The sequence below is a fragment of the Poecile atricapillus genome, chromosome 1, assembly GCF_030490865.1.
Source record: "Poecile atricapillus isolate bPoeAtr1 chromosome 1, bPoeAtr1.hap1, whole genome shotgun sequence".
Classification (NCBI taxonomy): Eukaryota; Metazoa; Chordata; class Aves; order Passeriformes; family Paridae; genus Poecile; species Poecile atricapillus.
The window spans coordinates 180,412,428-180,436,398 of record NC_081249.1 but is presented as its reverse complement, the minus strand read 5'-3'; the positions used below and the strand labels follow the sequence as shown (position 1 = coordinate 180,436,398).

The 23,971-nt window shown below is 53.7% G+C and overlaps 1 protein-coding gene across 2 annotated transcripts in view; it reads left to right on the top strand.

The window, feature by feature from the left end:
• FANCM (FA complementation group M) overlaps positions 1 to 23,322 on the top strand; it is a 59,160-nt gene extending 35,838 nt beyond the window's left edge. For both annotated transcript variants that reach the window (XM_058839848.1, XM_058839840.1), the window contains exons 12-23: positions 6,147 to 6,304; positions 6,798 to 6,950; positions 13,861 to 15,718; positions 16,722 to 16,801; positions 16,902 to 16,970; positions 17,413 to 17,523; positions 18,412 to 18,568; positions 19,375 to 19,481; positions 20,025 to 20,558; positions 21,194 to 21,788; positions 22,168 to 22,459; positions 23,108 to 23,322. In XM_058839848.1, coding sequence (XP_058695831.1) covers positions 6,147 to 6,304; positions 6,798 to 6,950; positions 13,861 to 15,718; positions 16,722 to 16,801; positions 16,902 to 16,970; positions 17,413 to 17,523; positions 18,412 to 18,568; positions 19,375 to 19,481; positions 20,025 to 20,558; positions 21,194 to 21,788; positions 22,168 to 22,459; positions 23,108 to 23,237 — 4,244 coding nt within the window. In that variant the 3' untranslated portion in view covers positions 23,238 to 23,322. The remainder of the gene's footprint in view (positions 1 to 6,146; positions 6,305 to 6,797; positions 6,951 to 13,860; positions 15,719 to 16,721; positions 16,802 to 16,901; positions 16,971 to 17,412; positions 17,524 to 18,411; positions 18,569 to 19,374; positions 19,482 to 20,024; positions 20,559 to 21,193; positions 21,789 to 22,167; positions 22,460 to 23,107) is intronic.
• The last annotated feature ends 649 nt before the right edge of the window (positions 23,323 to 23,971 follow it).

Here is a 23,971-nt window from a genome sequence, read left to right as displayed (position 1 = left end):
AGAGGAAACAGGGGTGGGATAGTTATGAATTGTGCAGATTCTCTTGGAGGAAAATTCGGAAAATTCTCTTGGAGGCTTTTTAAGCTGATGCAGTTCAGTGGCACAGGAATGCTCAGGAAACTGAACACAATCCTCAGATAGGAACAAAAGAGCTACTTTTTATATAAATACTTGGGAATTTATATATATTTATATAAATACCCAGGAATTTTCATGCTCTATCTCCTCATTACTGCTTTCTGTAAAGACCAACAGCAACTTCTTGAAAGAAGAAACTCAAAGCCTTGGGAAACTTCTTATTTCTGATGAAACAGACACAGCTGCTGGAAAACAATCAGAGCACAACATGGAATGCAAATAATCATTCTGGAGCATTTGTTGGTCTGTCCTAGAGAAGCAAAACGAGCAGGGAGGGCATAAAGAAAAGGATAAAGCTGGGAATGTTCCTGCTGTGGGAGGGGCTGGAATTACCCAGTGCCTTACACACACAGCCACGAGTGCAGCTCCCCAGGGCTGGGGGTCTGGGTCCCCAAAGGGGCCAGGCTGGGTCACCAGGGTGGCCAGGACAGGACAGGGTCCCCAGGGTGGCCAGGACAGGACAGAGTCCCCAGGGTGGCCAGGACAGTCCCCAGGGTGGCTAGGGCTGAGTCCCCAGGGTAGCCAGGACAGGACAGTGTCCCCAGGGTGGCCAGAACAGAGTCCCCAGGGTGTCCAGGACAGGACAGTGTCCCCAGGGTGGCCAGGACAGGACAGAGTCCCCAGGGTGGCCAGGACAGTGTCCCCAGGGTGGCCAGGGCTGAGTCCCCAGGGTGTCCAGGACAGGACAGTGTCCCCAGGGTGGCCAGGACAGGACAGTGTCCCCAGGGTGGCCAGGACAGGACAGTGTCCCCAGGGTGGCCAGGGCTGAGTCCCCAGGGTGGCCAGGACAGAGTCCCCAGGGTGGCCAGGACAGTGTCCCCAGGGTGGCCAGGACAGTGTCCCCAGGGTGGCCAGGGCTGAGTCCCCAGGGTGTCCAGGACAGAACAGAGTCCCCAGGGTGTCCAGGACAGGACAGTGTCCCCAGGGTGGCCAGGACAGTGTCCCCAGGGTGTCCAGGACAGGACAGTGTCCCCAGGGTGGCCAGGACAGGACAGTGTCCCCAGGGTGGCCAGGACAGAGTCCCCAGGGTGGCCAGGGCTGTGTCCCCAGGGTGTCCAGGACAGGACAGAGTCCCCAGGGTGGCCAGGACAGTGTCCCCAGGGTGGCCAGGACAGGACAGTGTCCCCAGGGTGGCCAGGACAGTGTCCCCAGGGTGAGCAGGACAGGACAGTGTCCCCAGGGTGTCCAGGACAGGACAGTGTCCCCAGGGTGGCCAGGACAGTGTCCCCAGGGTGGCCAGGACAGGACAGTGTCCCCAGGGTGGCCAGGACAGTGTCCCCAGCGTGTCCAGGACAGGACAGAGTCCCCAGGGTGGCCAGGACAGAGTCCCCAGGGTGGCCAGGACAGAGTCCCCAGGGTGGCCAGGACAGTGTCCCCAGCGTGTCCAGGACAGGACAGAGTCCCCAGGGTGGCCAGGACAGTCCCCAGGGTGGCTAGGGCTGAGTCCCCAGGGTAGCCAGGACAGGACAGTGTCCCCAGGGTGGCCAGAACAGAGTCCCCAGGGTGTCCAGGACAGGACAGTGTCCCCAGGGTGGCCAGGACAGGACAGAGTCCCCAGGGTGGCCAGGACAGTGTCCCCAGGGTGGCCAGGGCTGAGTCCCCAGGGTGTCCAGGACAGGACAGTGTCCCCAGGGTGGCCAGGACAGGACAGTGTCCCCAGGGTGGCCAGGACAGGACAGTGTCCCCAGGGTGGCCAGGGCTGAGTCCCCAGGGTGGCCAGGACAGAGTCCCCAGGGTGGCCAGGACAGTGTCCCCAGGGTGGCCAGGACAGTGTCCCCAGGGTGGCCAGGGCTGAGTCCCCAGGGTGTCCAGGACAGAACAGAGTCCCCAGGGTGTCCAGGACAGGACAGTGTCCCCAGGGTGGCCAGGACAGTGTCCCCAGGGTGTCCAGGACAGGACAGTGTCCCCAGGGTGGCCAGGACAGGACAGTGTCCCCAGGGTGGCCAGGACAGAGTCCCCAGGGTGGCCAGGGCTGTGTCCCCAGGGTGTCCAGGACAGGACAGAGTCCCCAGGGTGGCCAGGACAGTGTCCCCAGGGTGGCCAGGACAGGACAGTGTCCCCAGGGTGGCCAGGACAGTGTCCCCAGGGTGAGCAGGACAGGACAGTGTCCCCAGGGTGTCCAGGACAGGACAGTGTCCCCAGGGTGGCCAGGACAGTGTCCCCAGGGTGGCCAGGACAGGACAGTGTCCCCAGGGTGGCCAGGACAGTGTCCCCAGCGTGTCCAGGACAGGACAGTGTCCCCAGGGTGGCCAGGACAGTGTCCCCAGGGTGTCCAGGACAGGACAGAGTTCCCAGGGTGGCCAGGACAGGACAGAGTCCCCAGGGTGGCCAGGGCTGAGTCCCCAGGGTGTCCAGGACAGGACAGTGTCCCCAGGGTGGCCAGGACAGGACAGTGTCCCCAGGGTGGCCAGGGCTGAGTCCCCAGGGTGTCCAGGACAGGACAGTGTCCCCAGGGTGGCCAGGACAGTGTCCCCAGGGTGGCCAGGACAGAGTCCCCAGGGTGTCCAGGACAGGACAGAGTCCCCAGGGTGAGCAGGACAGGACAGTGTCCCCAGGGTGTCCAGGACAGGACAGTGTCCCCAGGGTGGCCAGGACAGTGTCCCCAGGGTGGCCAGGACAGGACAGTGTCCCCAGGGTGGCCAGGGCTGAGTCCCCAGGGTGTCCAGGACAGGACAGTGTCCCCAGGGTGTCCAGGACAGTGTCCCCAGGGTGGCCAGGACAGGACAGTGTCCCCAGGGTGGCCAGGACAGTGTCCCCAGGGTGGCCAGGACAGAGTCCCCAGGGTGGCCAGGACAGGACAGTGTCCCCAGGGTGTCCAGGACAGTGTCCCCAGGGTGTCAGGGCTCAGTGGCCCTCGTGCCCTGTGCAGGTCACTGAGCACAGCCTTGTGGATTCCCCTCCCTTGCTGGGTGACCCAGGGGCTGCTCCTGATTTTAGTGACACTCAGGATAAAGCTCCAAAAGAGGACAAAGAAAGGAGGTGACTTTTTCACATTTTCTCTTCATTTTAGTGCCCATTTCCACAATAAAATATGTGTACAGCTGGCAGCAGTGGGTGAGCTGGGTGTGTCCTTACCTCTGCTCTCACTCTGTGGAGGTCCAGTTCATCCTCAGGTTTCTCCTGAGCTGTCATGGGCTGAGTTATCATAGAAGTTTCAAACATTGACCTCGTTTTCATGTCAAAATAAATCCAATCATGGAATCCTTTCTGTTGGAAAAGCCCTCACCCTTTCCATGAAGAAATTCCTCCCTGTGTCCAACCTGAGCCTTTCCTGGCCCAGCTCGAGCTTGACCTTCCTCTGGTCCTGTCATCCATTACCTGAAAAAAATATACATTTCCTGTTCTTCTTAATTTGATCCAATTTCTGTTAATTTTACACCCCCCTTTCACTTCAGAACCTCTTCCATAACTTTTGTCTCTCAGCCCCAGAAGGATCCAATACCTTGTGCTGCCCCATCATTAACCAAATGTGTCCTTCAGTTTTCAGAGTTCTCCTTCAAAAAGTCCAGCAAAAAAACCCTTTACTCCATAAGCCTCATATATAATTTCTTGTATTTTAAGATTTTTTTTTCTGTCCCTGAATTTTGGGTTTTGTTTTTTGGGGTTTTTTTTAAGAGTTTGCTCAGGTGAGGAGCGTGTCCATATTGTTGTTCCTGGGAGCTGAATCTCATTTCAATCTATCAGAAATTCCTTTTTGCTTTCATCCAGATGAAATCTCGGTTTCTTAATTCTTCTGCTGGTTCCCCACAATTCTTCTACTCCCTCATTTCAGAGGGGTCAGTTTGGAGTCATCAATAACCGTGGGTTTTGTTGGATTTTACAACTTCACGTTATAATTGCTGGTTTTATCCCAATGAGAATTGGTTTGGATTTGCTTTTTAAGATTACCAGCACCTGCTTTAGTGTTTAGTCCTCTGTGGGGTTTTCATGCCTTTCCCATGGATAGTTCTTGCTCTCTTCCCACCTGAAGAAGGTGGGAAAATTTTCCCAGTGAAAATTTGTTGTTTCTGGAGAGAACCGAGGAGAATGGTGTGGATGATTTGAGTGCTGTGTTTGTGTCTGGTAAGGCCTGGCATCCCTAACTGGGAATGTTCTTTTCTATATTTTATCTTTAATTTAAGGATAATTACCCATGGGACAGCACCAGCTGCTTCCCAGGCAGGGGAGAGGCCGTGCCAGGGACTGCAGGACGTTGTGATTCCCAGCCCTGGATCCAAACAGCCCCACTCAGGGTGGGAATGTTCTCCTTGCACTCCTGTTTGTCCAGGATCTTTCTCTGTGCTTGGGAAATGTTGTGGGCAGCCACAATCCTCCCTGTGCTCCCCTGCAGGAAGCCCAGAGCTCTGGGAATGATCTGTTCCCAGGTGCTGCCAGCTGCTGCAGGGCTCCTCACCTGGGCTGGTATCACGGGATCATCTCGTCTCTGTCCCGCAGGAACGCAGCTCTGAAGTCATTTGTTGTTCCCAGTGTGCCCTGCTGGGGCTGGATGGCACCAGATCCTCAGGAACAGGGAATGGGCACATTCCCAAAGCTGGCAGAGCTCCAGGAGCCCTTGGACAGCGCTGCCAGGGATGCACAGGCTGGGATTGTTGGGGGGTCTGGGCTGGGACAGGGGTTGGGATGATCCCTGTGGGTCCCAGCTCAGGATATTCCTGATCCTGTGATCCTGTGTGTCCTTCCCATTCAACATTCCCTGATTCTGTGATCCTGTGTGTCCTTCCCACTCAGGATATTCCTGATCCTGTGATCCCTGTGTGTCCCAGCTCAGGATATTCCTGATCCTGTGATCCTGTGGGTCCCTCCAGCTCAGGATATTCCTGATTCTGTGATCCTGTGGGTCCTTCCCATTCAACATTCCCTGATTCTGTGATCCCTGTGTGTCCCAGCTCAGGATATTCCTGATTCTGTGATCCTGTGTGTCCTTCCCACTCAGGATATTCCTGCTCCTGTGATCCCTGTGTGTCCTTCCCACTCAGGATATTCCTGCTCCTGTGATCCTGTGGGTCCCTCCAGCTCAGGATATTCCTGATTCTGTGATCCTCTGGGTCACTTCCCCCTCAGGATATTCCTGATTCTGTGATCCCTGTGGGTCTTTCCCACTCAGGATATTCCTGATCCTGTGATCCTGTGTGTCCCAGCTCAGGATATTCCTGATCCTGTGATCCTGTGGGTCCCTCCAGCTCAGGATATTCCTGATCCTGTGATCCTCTGGGTCACTTCCCACTCAGGATATTCCTGATTCTGTGATCCCTGTGGGTCCTTCCCATTCAACATTCCCTGGTTCCAAATACTTCTCTAAGAATTGTTCTTCATTTCCTTTTCCTTTTCCTTCAGGTCTCTTTTTTCCTCCTCTGCCAGGTCCTTGCCCTGGCTGTTCTCTCCTCAGGAATGTGACATCTCCTACCCTTGAATCAGAAATATTCTTCATAGCAGTGTTGATATTCTGGGGTGTTTTAGTGATTAAAACCATCACTGTTGGTTCCTTTCTGCAGGTTTTCCTGCCCAGAACATGAGCAGGGCCCTGGGCTCAGGGTTTGCCCCTGGCAGCTGCAGCTTGAGAGGATTGAGAGATCCAGGCTGACTCTGATTCCTCTTGTGTGGAATTAATTCCCACCAGAGCCAGGGCTGCACATCCTCCCCAAATCCTGTCTGTACAGACACTGGCCAATTACCTTGGTCATTTTTCTCCCAGCTTCACACCTCTGGCCTGAAAACAAATCACATTCTCAGCTCTGATTCTTTTCCAGGGTTGTTTAGGGGACTTGGCAGTGGGATGGTGATTTATATCTGTCTCTATTTTAAATGATGTCCTCCCCCAAAACAGCAGCTTAATGATATTTATCCATATAAAACATTAACACTCTTTGGATGCTTGTTCCTGGCTTCACATTCTCTGCAGCTGGTTTTGGTTGTGGCTGAGGGAAGGTGTTTTCTTTGGTGCCTGGTCCCACACCAAGTTCTTTTATTCCTACAGCAGGTAACATTTCCCTGTTATTGTTTTCCCACAGGCCAAAAGCAAATGAGCTCCCATGAGAGCTGGTCCTTGTCTCCTGAGGAGTTTGAAATATGGGACAGACTCTACAGGATTAAGGAAAGTGATGGGATAAAGGAACCAGTTTTGCCTCCAGTTCAGTTTGAAACCTTAGAAAACCTGCAAGAAACACCAGTGAGTTCCATGCAACCTTTCCTTTGACACCAGGTGCTGGGAATGCCAGAGTTAACTCTGGATTTGGATGAAGCCTGGTAGAAAAATGCCTTTTTGAGGTTGACATGGGGCTTTTTGAGGTTAAGAATTTCAAAATGGGATGTTTGAAATGGCTCTTTGAGGTTGGGCCTGTGAGTAAAAAGGTCTGTAGATTAAAAGTTGGGTCGCTAAATTAAAAATATATTAGGAAGTCTCAGTATCCATTAAGTTCTGCTCCTGATTTTAAGAATTCCATGCAGGATGCTGTATCCACAGAATCCCAGGATGGTTTGGGTTTAAAGGGATTTTGAACCCATCTCATTCCACCCCCTGCCCTGGGCAGGGACACCTGGGCACCTTCCCCTAGCCCAGCTTTCTCCTGATGTTTTTATTTGGGACCAGACTGAAACCTGTGTGATAATATTTAAACAATTCCTTGCTGAAAATCTCCTTTCCCATCCCAATTCCCCTGCAGAAGCCCCAGGAGGGGGCAGCTCTGGAGCTCTCTTTGTCTGAATGGAGAATTTGGCAGAATCAGCCTCTGCCCACATCCCTGGTGGATCACTCGGATCGTTGTCACCTCTTCATCCATGCCATGGAAATGATGGAGCTGATGAGGCACCAGCAGGTAAAAAAATCCTCTCCAGGGACTGGATGCACAGCTAGAACAGTTTAAAAATAATGAAATTGAAAAAAAACCCAAACCAATAATTATTTTCAATAATAATTTTATTTTTAAATAATAACTGATAATGAATTATGTGTATTTAATCTTGTTTCAGAATGTCCCCCACTGCTGTGCTGTAATTCCTAATCTTTTCCACAGAAACTGTTTAAAAAATGTGTTTCCCTAGATAGGAAAAAAACCCCACCCTTAAATCAGCCTTTTTTTAGTGGATTCCAGTATCAATTTATGACAGAATGACATTAAATCCAAGGAGCAAAGCCAACAAGAGGGAAACCAGAGCTGTTCCAGGAATTGGGAAGAGTTTGGTGTCGTGTGTCCATCAAAGCATCCCAGAACATGCAGGAGCACAGGGCATGTTTGAGGGGATTTATGCTTTCAGGCTCTTTGGGTTTGTTTTTCTGAGCTAAAAAGCAAATTGTTCCTGAGAATTAAGGGCTAAGAGGAGCTAAGCCAAACAAACATGGATGGGAACGATCTGGGAGATGGGAATTTTGTTTTCTGACAGGGATGGATACAGAAATCCTTCTGGAAGGCACAGGGAAGTGGCTGTAGGGGTGGATGGAGGCTTCAGTGGTTCACCACATTATTTCTCCCTCCAGCTGAGCTCCCCAAATGTTGCCTTGCAGCACGTGGAAGTTTTTTAGGTCATCAGAAGCTGTTGCTAAGCTGCCAGAGTTTCCTGGCTAATAGCAGGACTAATGGAGAGGAGAATGGAGACATTGTAGTTGTGCTCCCAGAGGCTGTGGACAGAACCTGCCCAGCTCAGAAAAGCTTCTCCACCCCACCACAGACACCCCTGGCTCCTCTCAGGGTCCCTGGCCCCAGCTGGGGTCAAGGACACGCTGCAGAGGGAGAGGGATGGGGCAGGAAGGATGGCAGGAGGACAGAAATGGTTCAAGGATTACAAGGTGCCCCCTGAGCCTCCTTTTCTCCAGGCTGAGCCCCCCCAGGTGCACAGCTGGCTGAGATCCAGCTGTGCTGGCCTCCAGCTGTGGCCCAGGCAGAGGTTCAGGTGTTCAGCTCCCTCACAATCCTGCCAGGGTGTCCCCAGGAGCACGAGGGGTGACACAAAGCCCAGCACTCACCCTTTGGAGCCTCCAAGGGAGAAGCAAAGCCCTGGCAGGAGCCAGGATTTGACACCTCAGAGCCTCTGGGGTCCCTCTCACACCGACCAGTGCAGTCAGGGACACCAAACTGCACCAGAAATGTTCCACAGGAGGGGGAGATGCAGCACTGAGCTGATCAGCTCTGCCCTGAGCTCCTGCTTGACCTCCATCAACATTCCCTGAAATCATCCCTGCCTTCCCTGAGAGCCACTGACCGCGTTCCCACGGCAGGGAATGCTCCCACTGGAATCCAAAATGTTCCCCTGGAGAGGAGAAGGATCCAGGGAGAGCTCAGAGCCCCTCCAGGGCCTGAAGGGGCTCCAGGAGAGCTGGAGAGGGACTGGGGACAAGGGATGGAGGGACAGGAGCCAGGGAATGGTTTGGGATGGGAAATTGGGAATCCCTGGCAGTGCCCAAGGCCAGGCTGGACACTGGGAGCTGTCCCTGCCATGGTAGGATGGGATTCCAGGTCCTTTCCAAGCATTCCATGGTTCTCTGCTGGAAGGGTTTGCATGGATGTGCTGTGCATCCAGGCTCCTGCTATAAATATTCCATGGCTAATTACACCCAGCTGATCTGGCTGACGTTCATTTACGGTGCTTAATTAACAGAGGGGTTTAACACCAATACAGGTCAAAGCTCTTTCCTTAAATACCCGAGAGAGGGAACCTCAAACCTCAGATTTATTGATGGTTTTCTTACTGGGGAATAAAACATAAAATCAGGGAAATCATGATTTTACTGTGAATAACCAAATGATCTGGAAATTTCTGCTCAGTTGTTTATTGGGCAGAATTTCATTCAGAGATTTGTCATGGCTTAATACAAGTCAGCACAAGAGGCATTTGCAGGGATTTTTGGGTGTTTTCTGTTAGAGAAGAAATTCACTGATGTGTGGCTTTCCTTTCTTTCTACTCATTCAGTGACTCAAGAAATTTGTGTTTCCATAACAGCTTTAAAAAAGTCAATTTAAAGGCTTTTTTTTATTATTATTTTTAACAGATAAAGTGAAAATGGGTGGCAAAAAAAATTGTATTGTATTTATATCTTAAAAATCTTTGAGAAGTTGTTGGCCTGGTGAAAAGAAAATAAAAAAAAAAGTCAAAGAAGCCCCAAATGTGACCCCTGGAAAAGGCACATCCAGCAAAGCCTTTAATGCCCCGGGGGTTTTATTGCTACAGCAACGCATTTGCTGCCAGGGGGATTTTTGGTGCAACATGGGAACAATTCAAGTTGTCCTTCTGCAAAATAATTCCATCTCTTTTAAGCATTTTTTTGCAAATTAAACTGTGCTGTTTGGAAATAAGGCCAGGCAGAGTAATCCCTTTAGTGGGATGATATTTGCCCAGGTTTCTCTGGGAACAGGGAAGTGCCAGTGTTTTGTTTGTGTTTAAAACATTTAAATTTAGAGGAATGCTTTGTTTTAGTGTCCAGAATGGGAGGCTCACTCTGGATCTTTCCCATTTCCAAGCTGGCAGTGGGAACTCACAGCTTTTCACAAGCAGAACAAAATAAATCCCCAAATCTTTGGGATTGTCACATCTCCCAGCCCTGGGATGAGCCTGGAACCGCTGGCTCTGAAATCAGCTCTCGTTTATCAGCGGCCTCAGGATCCTCCAGGTGAAACATTCCCAGGACATTCCAGAATCCCAGTGAACCTGAGAAGGCTTCCCAAGCTTTTAGAGTTTTAAATCAGATGTGTTTTGGGGGAAAATTTGTTTTTTTCACCAATTTTCAGCTGGACCTTTTTTCTCAGGAGAGCCTGAATGAAAGGTTAAAAATGGTTCAAGTAAGGACAATGAAATGGTTTTATTTGGGTTTTTTAGACCCTCATTGCCAGTAAATTCTCTCTGATTAAAATCCTCTTCTGAGATGTGTCAAAACTTCTGATTCCAGAGGAGGTGGAAGGATTTGGGCAGGTTTTGGAGGGTGAGGTGTCAGGGAGCCCCAAAATCTCAGCTCTCCAATTAAAGCAGCTCCTTTGAATCGCTTCTTCTGATCTTGTTGCCAAATCTTTTGAGTCCAAGCATTAACTGAGATCAGGGTGGGTTGTTTAGACCTGGAATTTCAGGTGCTTGGTGCTTTTCCTGCTGCTGGGGTTGTGCTCCCAGTGAGAGATTTGGGAGTGGGACTGGATGGTCCTGCAGGTCCTTCCAACCCCAACCATTCCATGAATCCATGGCCTGAGCTTCCAGCTCCACGTGCTGAGCACAGAGAGCAGGGACAGGACATGTTCTCAGTGAATGGGATCATTCTTATGGAATCCTGGAGTGGTTTGGGTTGGGAAAGGACCTCAAATCCCACCCCTGGATGTGCAGGGACATCTCCCACTGTCCCAGCTGCTCCAAGCCCTGTCCAGCGTGGCCTGGGACACTGCCAGGGATCCAGGGGCAGCCACAGCTGCTCTGGGAATCCTCCTTTATTTCCTGATGTTCTTGAACATTCACCTCCTCTGCCTCTTTGTTGATCCTGTTCCCATGTTTGCCAGGGCAAATATCCTGGATTTTGTAATAATTTTTTAGGGATCTTGGCTGTTTTTTGGTGGTAGCTGAAAGCAAAACCCAGCAGAATGAGCAGATCCATCAATCCTGTGGTGCCATGAGGGAGAGAATTATCTCGGTTTGGTAGAAGGAAATTGGGGTTTCTGTGTCCCTCAGGCTTCTTCTGTGACTCAACTAAATAAATTTTTAAAGATCATCCCATGTAATACACTTAAACCTCCAAAACCGAGTTTTTGACAGTGTTTTTTTCCCCTGAAGTGTGTTCTGGAAACGGAGCAGTGGTGGAACAGGGATTGATTCTTCTGCTCATTCCTCAGTTCCTGGGAAGGGAAATGAGTAAATGAGCTCAGGGAGGGCACCAGAACTGGGGGTGCTCTGGACACGGGGCACTGGTGCTGTGGCAAAGCAGCAATTTTGGTAAAAGATGGAAAAGATGATCAGAAAAAAATCCCTGGAACCACAGAAAGGTTTGGAAAGGAGCTGAAAGCTGTTCCAAGGCCCTGGAGGAGAGGGGGGAATGGGAGGGGTTGAGAACACACCAAAGGGGGGAATTCTGCAGGGTTTCACTCAGGCTTCCACTTAAGGGAGTTTTAATTGTTAAAAATCCACTTTGTAGCTGTCTACAGAGTGATCATCCATTTTCAAATAGCAGCATCACCAGGGTTTCATCAGGCAGATGAATCTTGTTAGAAAATGTGCATCCAAAGCAGCTTCTGAGGAGAGAAGGGGCAATTCCAATTTTGGTGCTTGATGCCTTAAATTTAAATCCTGGAAAACAGAATGGATGCAATTACAGATATATTTACATATTAAAAATAATAAAAAAAAAATCAATATGAAAAGTAAAAAATTCCTTTTCTGTTTCTATTTCCTATGCTAAAATAGATTTTGTTTTCTAAAGCTAATCAGCAGCTCCAGGCAGGGGCATTGATTGACAATAATCTCAGATGCTGTTTTCCTGCTCCTGACCTATTTTCTGAGGAGCTGCTACACCCTGAGCTCTCTGGGTTAGAGGGGCAGCTGAGCAGGGAATTTAAGGTTCCACAAGTTGTGCACGTTCAGGCCAAGAGGTGCTGATTCCCAAAGTGCCCTGGCTGGAGAGGAGGGAGCTGTGGCAGGAGAATTCCCGGGAATATTCCCAGGAAATGGGGCACTTACATAACCCCAGCCAGGACACCGAGCTCTGGCCTAGATGCTAAATTTGGCTGCTGGGCTGTTCCTGGCTCCAGCAGCACTGCCAGGCTCCCAGCAGCCAGGGGGATGTGGAGGGACCTGGGGACATTCCTGGGAAAATTCCTCGCTGATCCTGCTGCCTGTGCTAGAATCCCACAATCCCAGACTTAAATCCCATCCCATTCCCACCCCTCCCACCATCCCAGGCTGCTCCAGCCCCAGTGTCCAGCCTGGGATCCAGGGGCAACCACATCTGCTCCAGGAAACCTGATTATTTTGGGGTTTGTTGGTTTTAGGGGTTGTGTTGGAGTGGGTTTGGATTTGTAGGTTTTGAGGATTGTATTTTGATTGGCTTGGGGGTTTAGTTTGAGTTTTGGGTGTGGAAGATTTGGAGGTTGGATTTTGGTTTGGTTTGGGTTTGTAGATTTTGGGAGTTTTAGTCTGGTTGGGCTTGGGTTTGGAGGGTTTTGGGGTTGTAGTTTTGTTTAGGGTTTGTAGGTTTTGGGGTTGGAGTTTGGCTCTGGGTTTGTAGGTTTTGGGGGCTGTACTTTTATTTAGTTTGGGTTTGTAGGTTTTGGGGGTTGTATTTTGATTGGTTTGGGTTTGTAGGTTTTGGGAGTTGTATTTTGATTTAGTTTGGGTTTGTAGGTTTGGGAGTTGTATTTTGATTGGTTTGGGTTTGTAGGGTTTGGGGGTTGTATTTTGATTTAGTTTGGGTTTGTAGGTTTGGGGAGTTGTATTTTGATTGGTTTGGGTTTGTAGGGTTTGGGGGTTGTATTTTGATTTAGTTTGGGTTTGTAGGTTTTGGGGGTTGTACTTTGGTTTGGGAGTTGGAGTTTGGAGGGTTTGGGGGCTGGAGTTTGAGTTTTGGGTTTGTGAGTTTTGGAAGTTGTCCTTTGATGAGTTTGAGGTTTGTAGTTTGATGGGTTTGGGGTTTGTGAGCTTTGGGGGTTGTAATTTGATTGGTTTTGAGTTTGTGGGGTTTGAAGCTTGGTTAGTTTTGGGTTTGGGGGTTGTAGTTTGATTTGGTTTGTAGGTTTTGGGGGTTGTCCTTTGGTTAATTTTGGGTTGCAGGACAATATTGGGCCAGTCCTGATCAGTGCTCAGAGCTGTGTGGGGTGGGCAGGGCATCACCTCCTCCTGTTTCACTCACAGGCACTGGTTTGGCAGCTAATTAATCCTTAATCCATTTAATTTCTGTCTTGTTTGTGTGGTGCTGAAATGCTGGAATTGAGCCATTGTGCAAGGGGCAGTTGTTCCTGTGAGCCCCAAGAGATCCAGATCAGCCCCGTTATTGTCACCCCAGTGCTCCCTCTGCTCAGGGGACACCTGAATTGGACCCAGGTTTGTTGTTCCTCTTGGATTCCAGACAAAGAATTCCATGTCTTGAGTCTGTGCTCTGACCAGGTTGGAGGAACCAGATCAAAATCATCCTTTAATCCTCTTTTCTTCACTGGTTTTTGTTAAACCTTCTCCTAAGGCAGCTGATGTGGTCTGGGGATCTCCTTGAAGATCTTTAGTTAAAAAATCCAGACTTGGAGTTTCTTTGGATATCTCTACTAATGGATGGTGTGAGCATCAGCATCTGTGTGAAATTGGTGTTGAAATGATGATGATGATTAATGACAAAATCTGTTAAAAGTGCACAGTTTGCTTTGCCTGCTGCAACCAGAGAGGATCCCCAACCCTGTTAGGGATCAAATTCCTGGGAGGTGGCTTTGGATCCTGCTTCCTGAAATGCCTCCAGACGAGCCAGTCTGATTGTAGAAGTCATTTTTCTCACCCTCTATAAAGGTACCTCGTGTAATTTCAGGGATTAACGAGTCCAGGGATTCATCTGCCAAAAAATAATTGTTCTGTTCACATCCTGCACGTCCAGGTCCACTGTGCTTTTCCCAAGTGGGTGTTTAACAGAGCTGGTTGTCTTTTGAGCAGCAGATTTATAGACATCCATGAAAAATTAATCCAGAGTCTGTGGGAAGTTCTTCAGGAGAACAAAACCTTTGTTTTGAGTGTGTCTGGGAGCAGCCCTGGGGTGTGTCTCTGGTAACCACTGTCCTGTGTCCCCAGGGAGACTGCAGCTATGGACAGGAGCTCCAGCCTCACCTGCGGATGGAAGATGTGGATATTCCAGGGAACAAAGGGCATTTCTCCATGGCCAACCTGCCCTGGGATCAGAGAGCTCGCTGCTCCAGGAAAGACCTGGCAAAACCAAAACCAAAATCAAACCTAAAACCAAAACCAAAACCAAAGCCGTTCCCACCTGATACAGGTGATGATGGGAGTGAGTTCTTTGCCACCTTTAAAATAACCAAACCCAGGGCTCCCAAGAGAGCTCCTGGACTCCACGGGGAGGTTCCTGCGTTGCCTGAGGATCCTTCAGCCTCTCCCTCGGGAACAAGGCTCGCTGTGGCCGGACACTCGGACCTGGCCAGTGACAGGGACGAGGGGCTGGAGGTGACATTTGACTTAAATGCATTTATTGACCTGTGTGACAGCAGTGACAGCCCTGAGACCCCTGCCAGTCCAGCAGCACAGGAGAACAGCCCTGCAGGTAAAGCCAGCGGGAGGATCCGCAGGGATTCGGGGTACGGCACCTCCCCCGTGGCCTCGGACCTGTTTTATCTCCCCGAATCCTTCAGGGATCCCTTCCCACAGCTGAAGGATCCCCCAGGGCTGGAACAAGCATTTTCCCAGGTGCAAAGGCTTTTGTCCCAGTCCCCTCCCTGTGGGGATGATCTGGAGGGTTTGGAGAGCCTGATGAGGGGTGAAGGAACCACATCTCCTGCCCCACAGGTTCTACCCCATGGTTGCTCAGAGGCACTGCAGGACAGCGTCTCCCCAAAAACTGATCCTTCACTGCTGCTCCTGGAAAATCCCAAAGTGACAGCTCCCAGGGAAGTCTGTGCCTCCAGAAGTCCCTGTTTGGCCCAGACCGTGTCACCTAGCAAGGCTGCTGCTGAGGAGGAGGAGGAGGAGGAGGAGCTGTGGAATGACAGCTTGGATGGCCTGTTCGACAGCGAGGAGTTCCCTGAGATCCCAAACAACGCTCCCAGCAGGAACCACCCCCTGACAAACGGCCCTCCCAAACTCAAGGACACGGGAGAGGCTGCCCTTGGAGCTGCTGCTGGGGAGCAGAGTCTCCATCTGTTTGAGGATGAGGCTGGTGAGGACACGGCCGAGGGCAGCCCCGCGGGCTCGGAGCCTCCAGCCAGAGCAGGTCCAGCTGGGACCATCCCTGGGGCTGAGGGAGAGCCAGGCAGGGAATTCCCCCCTGGGAGCCCCAGCCAGCCCTGCAGGGAGCAGCCCTGGAGCAGGGAATCCATGGGAACATCAGCAGTGGATGATCCCTACGACTGCTCCCAGGACCTGTTCTCCATCACCTTCGACCTGGGCTTCTCCATCGAGGACAGCGGGGATGAAACCTCGGAGGAGACCAGGAATGCTGACAACCCCAAACTGAACGGGGCTGAATCCACTGAGGATGCAGAAATCTCCCCAAGTGATGGCTCCAGGCTGGGAACCTGGGCAGGGTGGGGCTGCAGAAGGATGGAGAGGAGGGAGGTGTCCACAGCGCTGGAGATCCAGGGCAGGGCCAGGGGTGACGGGGAAGGCACCGAGGCTGCTCCTGCTGCAGGGCCTGGCCTCAGCTCAGGACACAGCAGAACGGGAAGGGAACCCCCTGAAGCTTCACCATTTCTGACCCCAACAAGGAGGAAAGGTGTGAACATCAAAGCTGTCAAAAGAATTCCTATGAAAGTCTTCTGGAATGGCAGGGAGCAAATTGCAGAGGTGCCTCCTGTAGGGCAAGTCAGAGAAAGCCCACAGAGGCAGAACTTTGGGAGATCAGCCATGGGTTCCCCTTCAGGGAGGACAGAAGGCCTGGAAGACACCAAACTCCGTGGATCCTGTGGGTCTCCTGCTGCAGGTAGGGAATTTGGTGGGACAGCTGTTAGACCCTCGTGGTTAGGAAATAGGATCCAGTGTCTCTTGGATCCTCACTTTGGATTTATGTCTGAGCTGGGAAGGTTGGAAGAAGAGGAATAATGGCTGTTGGGTCAGTGAGGGGAGAGCAGAATCCAGGAGCTGTCCAGCTTGGAATGGTGCCTGCAAGGCTTCATCCTCTTGGTTTGGAATCCTGGGATGGTTTGGGTGGGAAGAGACCTCAAATCCCACCCATCCCACCCATTCCATGGGCAGGGACAGCTCCCACTGTCCCAATGTCCAGCCCCAATGTCCAGCCTGGCCTTGGGCACTGCCAGGGATCCAGGGACAGCCACAGCTGCTCTGGCAATTCCAGCCCAGCCAGCAATTCCCAATTCCCAATCTCCCACCCATCCCTGCCCTCTGGCACTGGGAGCCATTCCCTGTGTCCTGTCCCTCCATCCCTTGTCCCCAGTCCCTCTCCAGCTCTCCTGGAGCCCCTTCAGGCCCTGCCAGGGTCTCTGAGCTCTCCCTGGATCCTTCTCCTCTCCAGGTGAGCATTCCCAGCTCTCCCTGGATCCTTCCCTTCTCCAGGTGAACATTCCCAGCTCTCCCAGCCCTGGAGCAGCTCCGTGGCCTCTCTGCAGGCCCCACTGGGTGCTGTCACAGGCATTTGTGTCACAAAGTGCTGCCCCAGCTCTGCCTCTTGCTCAGCTTTGAAGGGTTTCTCTTGCTCTCCTGCTTCACTTTTCTGCCTCTCTGCTGCCTGGGGTAATCACTTCCCCCTGGGGCTCTCCAGGGAAGCAGGATTTATTGTCCATCCCAGCTGGAGATCATCTCTTTTGATTAACAAGGCTGAAGAGAACAATATTTGTCCTGTAGATCAATAAATAATCTCCTTTGGAGGTGCTTTTCTGAGAGAGGCAGGGTTTGATTGCTCAGCTCTAACAAAATTGTGTTGGCAACTGTGCAATTGTGGTGAATGTTGTTTATTCTGTTTTCTGCAGGACCCAGCAGTGACAGCGAGGAAGAGATCGTTTTCCAGAGGAAAAAAAGGATAAAAAAGAATGTTTTGAAATCTCCTGATGTGAGTCTTAGAGGGAAAAAATAGCCAAGAGCAGCGAAATGGCAATTTGAACAGCAGAACACAATGGCTCTGTGGCCTGATGTTCATCCTGTTCCCACAGGGGATGGATGGGAGCGAGCTGGAGTCTCCAGCCGCGGTCACCAGGAAACGCCGGCGCCCTCGGAACGTGGTCAGCAGAGAAACGGGAGAGAAGCAATGGAAACTCATTCCTGCTTCCCTCCAGCTCCTCCCCAGGGTCTCCACACAGCACAGGGTCCCTCCGTGCTTTGGGCTGGAGGCACCTCAGATCCCAGCCAGGACAGCTCCCAGTGTCCAGCCTGGCCTGGGACATTCCAGGATCGGGGCTTGGATGACTTTGGAGCTGTTGTTTGGCACCAAAACATCTCAACAGCCAGGAAGGGTGAAATCACCTCCCTGCCACAAAGCTCTGAGCCAAAAAAAGCCAATTCATGGCACATTTGACCTGATTTTTCATCCAAATCCCATTTCTCTGCCCTGTTAGCGGCTCTGAGGAGCTTTAAGGTCCCTTCCCAGCCCCGGCAATGTGGGATCCAGTGGATTCCTGGAGCTGTCTCCCACTGCATCCCCTCATTCCGTGTTCCCTGTTGCAGTCAGACACGTCCAGCGAGGACAGTGGGGATTTCCAGCAGGGCAGGAACAGCTCCAGGAGCCGGCCAGGAGCAGCCAAACGGCAGCGGCGCCTCAGCAGCCACACAGCCAAGGTGGGACAGCGGGAACTGGGGCTGGGAGTGGGGCTGGGAGTGGGGAATTGGGGCTGGGATTGGGGCATTGGGGCTGGGATTGGAGAATTGGGGCTGGGATTGGGGAATTGGGGCTGGGATTGGGGAATTGGGGCTGGGAGTGGGGCTGGGATTGGGGAATTGGGGCTGGGATTGGGGCTGGAATTGGGGAATTTGGGCTGGGATTGCAGCTGGAATTGGGGCTGGAATTGGGACATTGGGGCTGGAATTGCAGCTGGAATTGCAGCTGGAATTGCAGCTGGAATTGCAGCTGGAATTGCAGCTGGAATTGGGGCTGGAATTGAGGCTGGAGTTGGGGCTGGGGCTGTGCTGTGCCACTGCAGCTCCTGGGGAACTCTGGGAATGTTGGGAAAGCTCCGGAGCCTGACAGGCAGGGCTGGGAACAGCTCCAAATCCTGTCCAGAACACAAACTAACAATAAAACCCCCCTAAAAACCCAATAACAATACTACCAATTTAATAATAACAATAATGGCAATAATAGTAACAGATTAATATAAAAATTATAATAACATTATAACAGAACTTTTTTGTTTTAATGTGAGACCAAATGGAAGAAAAGTGTGTCAGCTTAGGAAATTCCACTCTGCCTTGACACATCAGCTTCCCCAAATACCCACAGTGATCTGGATCTCAGGAGATCCCCTGGCCCTGAACCCCCCATCCCATCCCATCCCATCCCATCCCATCCCATCCCATCCCATCCCATCCCATCCCATCCCATCCCATCCCATCCCATCCCATCCCATCCCATCCCATCCCATCCCATCCCATCCCATCCCATCCCATCCCATCCCATCCCATCCCTATAGCTCTGGGTTCATTAAGGCACTAATTACCATTCCCCAGGCCTTGGGCAGGCAGTTCCTGGACGAGGAGGCCGAGCTGTCCCAGCTCGATGCTGAGGGGATCTCATCGGACGAGAGCGACGGGGCCGGGGAGGAGCTGAGCCCGTCCCTGGCCCAGTTCCTCAACGATGATGGAGAAGCCACCCAGGCCCTCAATGGTGAGTGAGGAATTCCCAGAGCATCCCAGATCCCGGGGATCCCTGGGGTGGGAGCTGGGAGCTGTGACCTCCTCAGCCAGAGCTGCTCCTGCCATGGCACCCAGAGCTCTGCCTGCCTGGAAAACATCCTGCATCCCAGGGGAAGGGCTGAGCTGGGCCAGGGATGGGCTCAGGCTGGAGATCAGGGAAGGTTCTTCCCCCAGAGGGTGGAATGAGCTCTGGAAAAGCTCCCCAGGGAATGGGCACGGCCCCGAGGCTGCCGGAGCTCCAGGAGCGTTTGGGCAGCGCTGCCAGGGATGCCCAGGCTGGGATTGTTGGGGGGTCTGGGATGATCCCTGGGGGTCCCTCCAGCTCAGGATATTCTGGGATTGAATGGCAGCTCCCATGACACAGGGCTGGCTGCACTTGGAATCCCAGGATGGTTTGGGTAAATCCCAAAAAAAATCCCCTCCCAATCCCCCCCTGCCATGGCAGGGACAGCTCCCACTGTCCCAGTGTCCAGCCCCAATGTCCAGCCTGGCCTTGGGCACTGCCAGGGATCCAGGGGCAGCCACAGCTGCTCTGGCAATTCCAGCCCAGCCAGCAATTCCCAATTCCCAATCTGCCATCCATCCCTGCCCTTCATCTTAAACCCTCAGGCCTGGGCTTTGGGATTTCCAGATTTGGCTGGAGAATTGCAGATTTTTGCTTTGGGAAATCCAGGTTTTTTGGGAAACTCTAAAGGAATATGTATTCCAGTTTAACAGTTATGAATTAAAAATTCCATCTGTGCTGACTCTGATTCGTTTTCCTCCCGTTTGTTTCAGACTCTGAGATGAGGGGAGTTTACCTGAGCTCCGTGCGCAGCCCCGCCCTCGGCAGCAGATACAAAATGATCCATCGGGAATTCAACCCCTCAGTCATCTTCTCCCAGGTGGGAAGGGCAGGGGCTCCCCTCCCTGGGGAGTTCCCCTTGTGGGAACAGCGAGGTTCTTGGCCTGCTTTGAGGAGCAGTTACACCTTTTATTGCTGAATTTCAAATTCCAGCACAAAACTTGTAACTTCCCTGAGAAGAGAAGGATCCAGGGAGAGCTCAGAACCCCTGACAGGGCATGAAGAGCTGGAGAGGGGCTGGGGACAAGGGATGGAGGGACAGGAGCCAGGGAATGGCTCCCAGTGCCAGAGGGCAGGGATGGATGGGAGATTGGGAACTGAGAATTGCTGGCTGGGCTGGAATTGCCAGAGCAGCTGTGGCTGCCCCTGGATCCCTGGCAGTGCCCAAGGCCAGGCTGGACATTGGGGCTGGACATTGGGACAGTGGGAGCTGTCCCTGCCATGGCAGGGGTGGGATTGGGGTGGGATTTCAGCCCCTCAGCCCCAGCATTTGTGTGTGGGGAGGGCTGGATTAGCCAAGGCTGGCTTGGGGCAGTAAAACCACTGCAGTTTTCCAGAACTCCCTGGGTCTGTTTTCCCCCAGATTCCCGAGCAAGACGCGGCTTACGCTGAGGACAGTTTCTGTGTGGGAGATGATGAGGAGGAGGAGGAGGAGGAGGAGGCTGGCAGTGGCTGCAGCCAGGAGGAAGAAGTGGCTGTGAGTTTGGATGTGCTCGAGGCTTGCAGCAGGAGCCGGTACCTGACCCGGCGCAGGAAGAGGCTGAAGCAGGCGGGGCTGGCAGGGAACGCTCCTGCCCCGCTGCAGAAGAAGAAACCATCCCGAATTATTGTCCTGAGCGACTCCAGCGAGGAGGAGACGGGAAGCAGCAGGGAGGAGCCCCTGGGGGCAGGGCAGGGCAAGGGGCAGCTCCCCAAGGCCCTGCCCTCAGCCCCCTCTGCCCAGCTCAGGAGCGGGGCTGGGGCAGCTCCTCAGCCTGGGGGACACCACACGGAGAGGCTGCTGGGCTTGGAAGTGTCTGGGATGCTGGATCTTCCCCCAGAGCATCCAGGCAGGAGCAGATCCATCCCCCCAGCTGGCTCTGGCTGCAGGAACACGGATCTGCAGGCTGCTGGTGAGGTCAGTGTGCAGGGAAAGCAGGGAGATTCCTTGTGGGAAGGAGTTCCCGTGCCAGGGCTCTTCTGAGGGCTGTGAGCAGCAGGAGTCAGGGAGTCCTGGAATTGTGGAATGGTTTGGGTTGGAAGGGACCTTAAAGCCCATCCCTCTGCACCCCTGCCATGGGCAGACACCTTCCATAGACCAGGTTGCTCCAGCCTGACCTTGGACTCTTCCAGGGACCATCTCCCTTTCCTTTGCTGCTCGAAGCTTTGTACTCCCAGGGTAACCTGGAGTATTTTAGGGGTGAAGTAATAAAAACTGGGATTAGACTCTCCCTTGGGTCTGACAGCCATGGAGGATCGTGGGTCTGTGTGGAACAGCAGCATCCACTGATCCTTTGGGTTTGTAGTTAGCAAATCCTGGTTCAGTGTCTGAATTCAGGGCTTTCAGCACCTCCCTGAGGTTGGGCTCCTGATCTCTGTCAGGATCCAGGTTTTTAGTGAAAGCTGCTGCTTTTGTCATCCAGACTCTGGGATAATCAGCCCAGCTCAGCAGGGAGACTGATACAGGGATTAAAGTGCCAGTCTGAAAGTGTTGATAGTGCAGAACATCCTTTTGTTGGTTTGATGTAAAACCCCGTGCTCTGTGATTTTCAGCACTCACAGGTGTGCAGCTCTTTGAAGACCCACGGGAGCAGCTCAGACTCGGCGTGTCCTGCTGTCCCAAAGCCTTCCTCAGCCACAGCTCGGATCTCCCGTGTTCCTGGAGATCCCAGCCTGTCCCTGGCTGGGATTTCTGTTCCTGGGGATCCCAGCCTGTCCCTGGCTGGGATTTCTGTTCCTGGGGATCCCAGCCAGTCCCTGGCTCAGATCTCCCGTGTTCCTGGGGATCCCAGCCCATCCCTGGCTCAGATCTCCCGTGTTCCTGGGGATCCCAGCCGGTCCCTGGCTCAGATCTCCCGTGTTCCTGGGGATCCCAGCCGGTCCCTGTGCATCCTGGCAGACAGCCGGGAGATCTGCTCTGGCCCGGAGGTGCTGTCGTGCCTGCGGGCCGTGCACGGGCTGCGGGTGCAGATCTGCTCCCTGGGCAGCAGCGATTTCATCGTCAGCAACCGCCTGGCCGTGGACAGGGTGCTCCAGTCAGAGCTGCAGAGCCCCGGGAACAGGAACAAACTCAGCCGGAGGCTGCAGTGCCTGCAGGGCATCTTCCAGAGGATCTGTGTGATTGTGGAGACAGACAGGGTCAGGCCAGGTGGGTGCTGCCAGAGTGCCCTGATGGGACCCAGGGAATGGCTCCCAGTGCCAGAGGACAGGGATGGATGGGAGATTGGGAATTGGGAATTGCTGGCTGGGCTGGAATTGCCAGAGCAGCTGTGGCTGGCCCTGGATCCCTGGCAGTGCCCAAGGCCAGGCTGGACATTGGGGCTGGAGCAGCCTGGGACAGTGGGAGGTGGCAGGGGGGCACTGGGTGGGATTTGGGGTCCCTCCCAACCCAAACCATTCTGGGATTCCATGTCAGGAACAAGCACAATTTTATCCATGCACAGATAATCCAGAAATCCAAACTCTGCAATGAAATGACTGCACTAGACAATAACAGGCTCTTGCTTTGCTGTACTTCCACTCCTCAGGAGAAACATCCCGGTTTTTCCAGAGGACTCAGTACTACGATGGAGTGCTCTCGGCCTTGGTCCAGGCTGGGATAAGGATCCTCTTCAGCTCCTGCCAGGAGGAAACTGCAGCTCTGCTGAAGGAGCTGGCTCTGCTGGAGCACAGGAAGGACGCTGCCATCCAGGTGCCAACCGAGCCGGAGGGGCACCGGCGGGACATCCTCAACTTCTACCTGAGCATTCCCAACCTCAGCTACGGAGCTGCCCTCAACCTCTGCCACTCCTTCGGCTCCATCACCGCCGTGGCCAACAGGTAATGCCAGCACAGGGCCCGGCAGGACCCGGCCAGCCACTCCTTCTCCTCCCCTGGAGCCAGGGAGAGCCTTCCTGCACCTTTCCTGCCGGGATCGCTGCTCAGGGAATTCCTTCCTGCCCTTTTCCTGCCGGGATCGCTGCTCAGGGAATTCCTTCCTGCACCTTTCCTGCCGGAATCGCTGCTCAGGGAATTCCTTCCTGCACCTTTCCTGCCGGGATCGCTGCTCAGGGAATTCCTTCCTGCACCTTTCCTGCCGGGATCGCTGACCGGGAAGAGCCTTTCCCACCCTCTCCCAGGAGCTTTCCTGTCCCATCTCAGCTCTTTACACATTCCAGTCTCGCGGCTGAGCAGCCCGGGGCACTGACACGGGCTCTGCTTCCATCCCCTCTCCTGCTGCCCCACCTTCTCTTTCCCTCTGCCATTCCCTGTTTTCACTGCTCAGGTGTGCTGCCAGCCCTCGGGCACCTGTGACCGCAGCAGCTCCCGGTGCTGCCCCATTCCGGGCACTGTGTCCCGGGCTCCCGGTGCCATCCCAGGCTCCCGTTCCTGCCCCATCCCGGGCTGTTCCTCCCGTTCCTGCCCCATCCCGGGCTGTTCCTCCCGGTCCTGCCCCATCCCGGGCTCCTCCGGTTCCCTCTCTTGCAGCTCGGTGCCGGCGCTGGCGGCGGGAGCGCGGCTGAGCCGGGCCCAGGCCGAGGAGCTCCATCGGTTCCTGCACCACGACTTTGACCCGCAGCTGCTGCCGCAGCCGCTGCCCGCCAGGGGCAAGAGCTGAGCCCGCACTCCGGGCCCTGCACTGCACTTTACCCGCTCGGGATCGGATGTAAATGATGTAAATAAACAAACACTCGGCAAACCTCGGGCTGTGGGAGCTGCTCTGCCCCGGCTCTGCCCCGTGTGTCCCCAGGGTCCCCGGGCCGGGGAGGGCGCGGCTCTGGGGGTGATCATCCCGAAATTCCTGTAAAATCCACAATAATGCCTCGAGTGCTTGGGCAAAGCTTTGGGGAGTGAGGGCGAGGGACCCGCCCGCCGCTCCTGCCGTCACCGCAGCACCGAGCCCGCGGTTCCAGGTTAATTCGGGAATTGCTCCCGGGACAGGGGTCGGTTCTGGGGGCCCCGCTCCCCGGTCCCCGCTGCCTCTCCCGGTGCCTCTGCCCGGGGTCAGGCGCCGGAGCCTTCCCCAGCCCCGCCGCCGCAGCCTCTGCTGCCACCAGCTGGAAAAGGATCGGGATGGGAATTCCCGCCCCTTCGGGCAGCAGCACCTCCCGGGAAAAGGCTGGGACAGGGAGAAACCAACCCCTGGAACAGGAGCTGTTCTGGGCAGCCGGGGCCAGCCCCACCTGCAGAGCTGCCCCAGCCCCAGAGAGAGCCCAGAGGAGCCACGGAGCTGCTCCAGGGCTGGAGCCAGGCTGAGAGAACTGGGAATGCTCAGCTGGAGAGGAGAAGGATCCAGGGAGAGCTCAGAGCCCCTGGCAGGGCCTGAACGGGCTCCAGGAGAGCTGGAGAGGG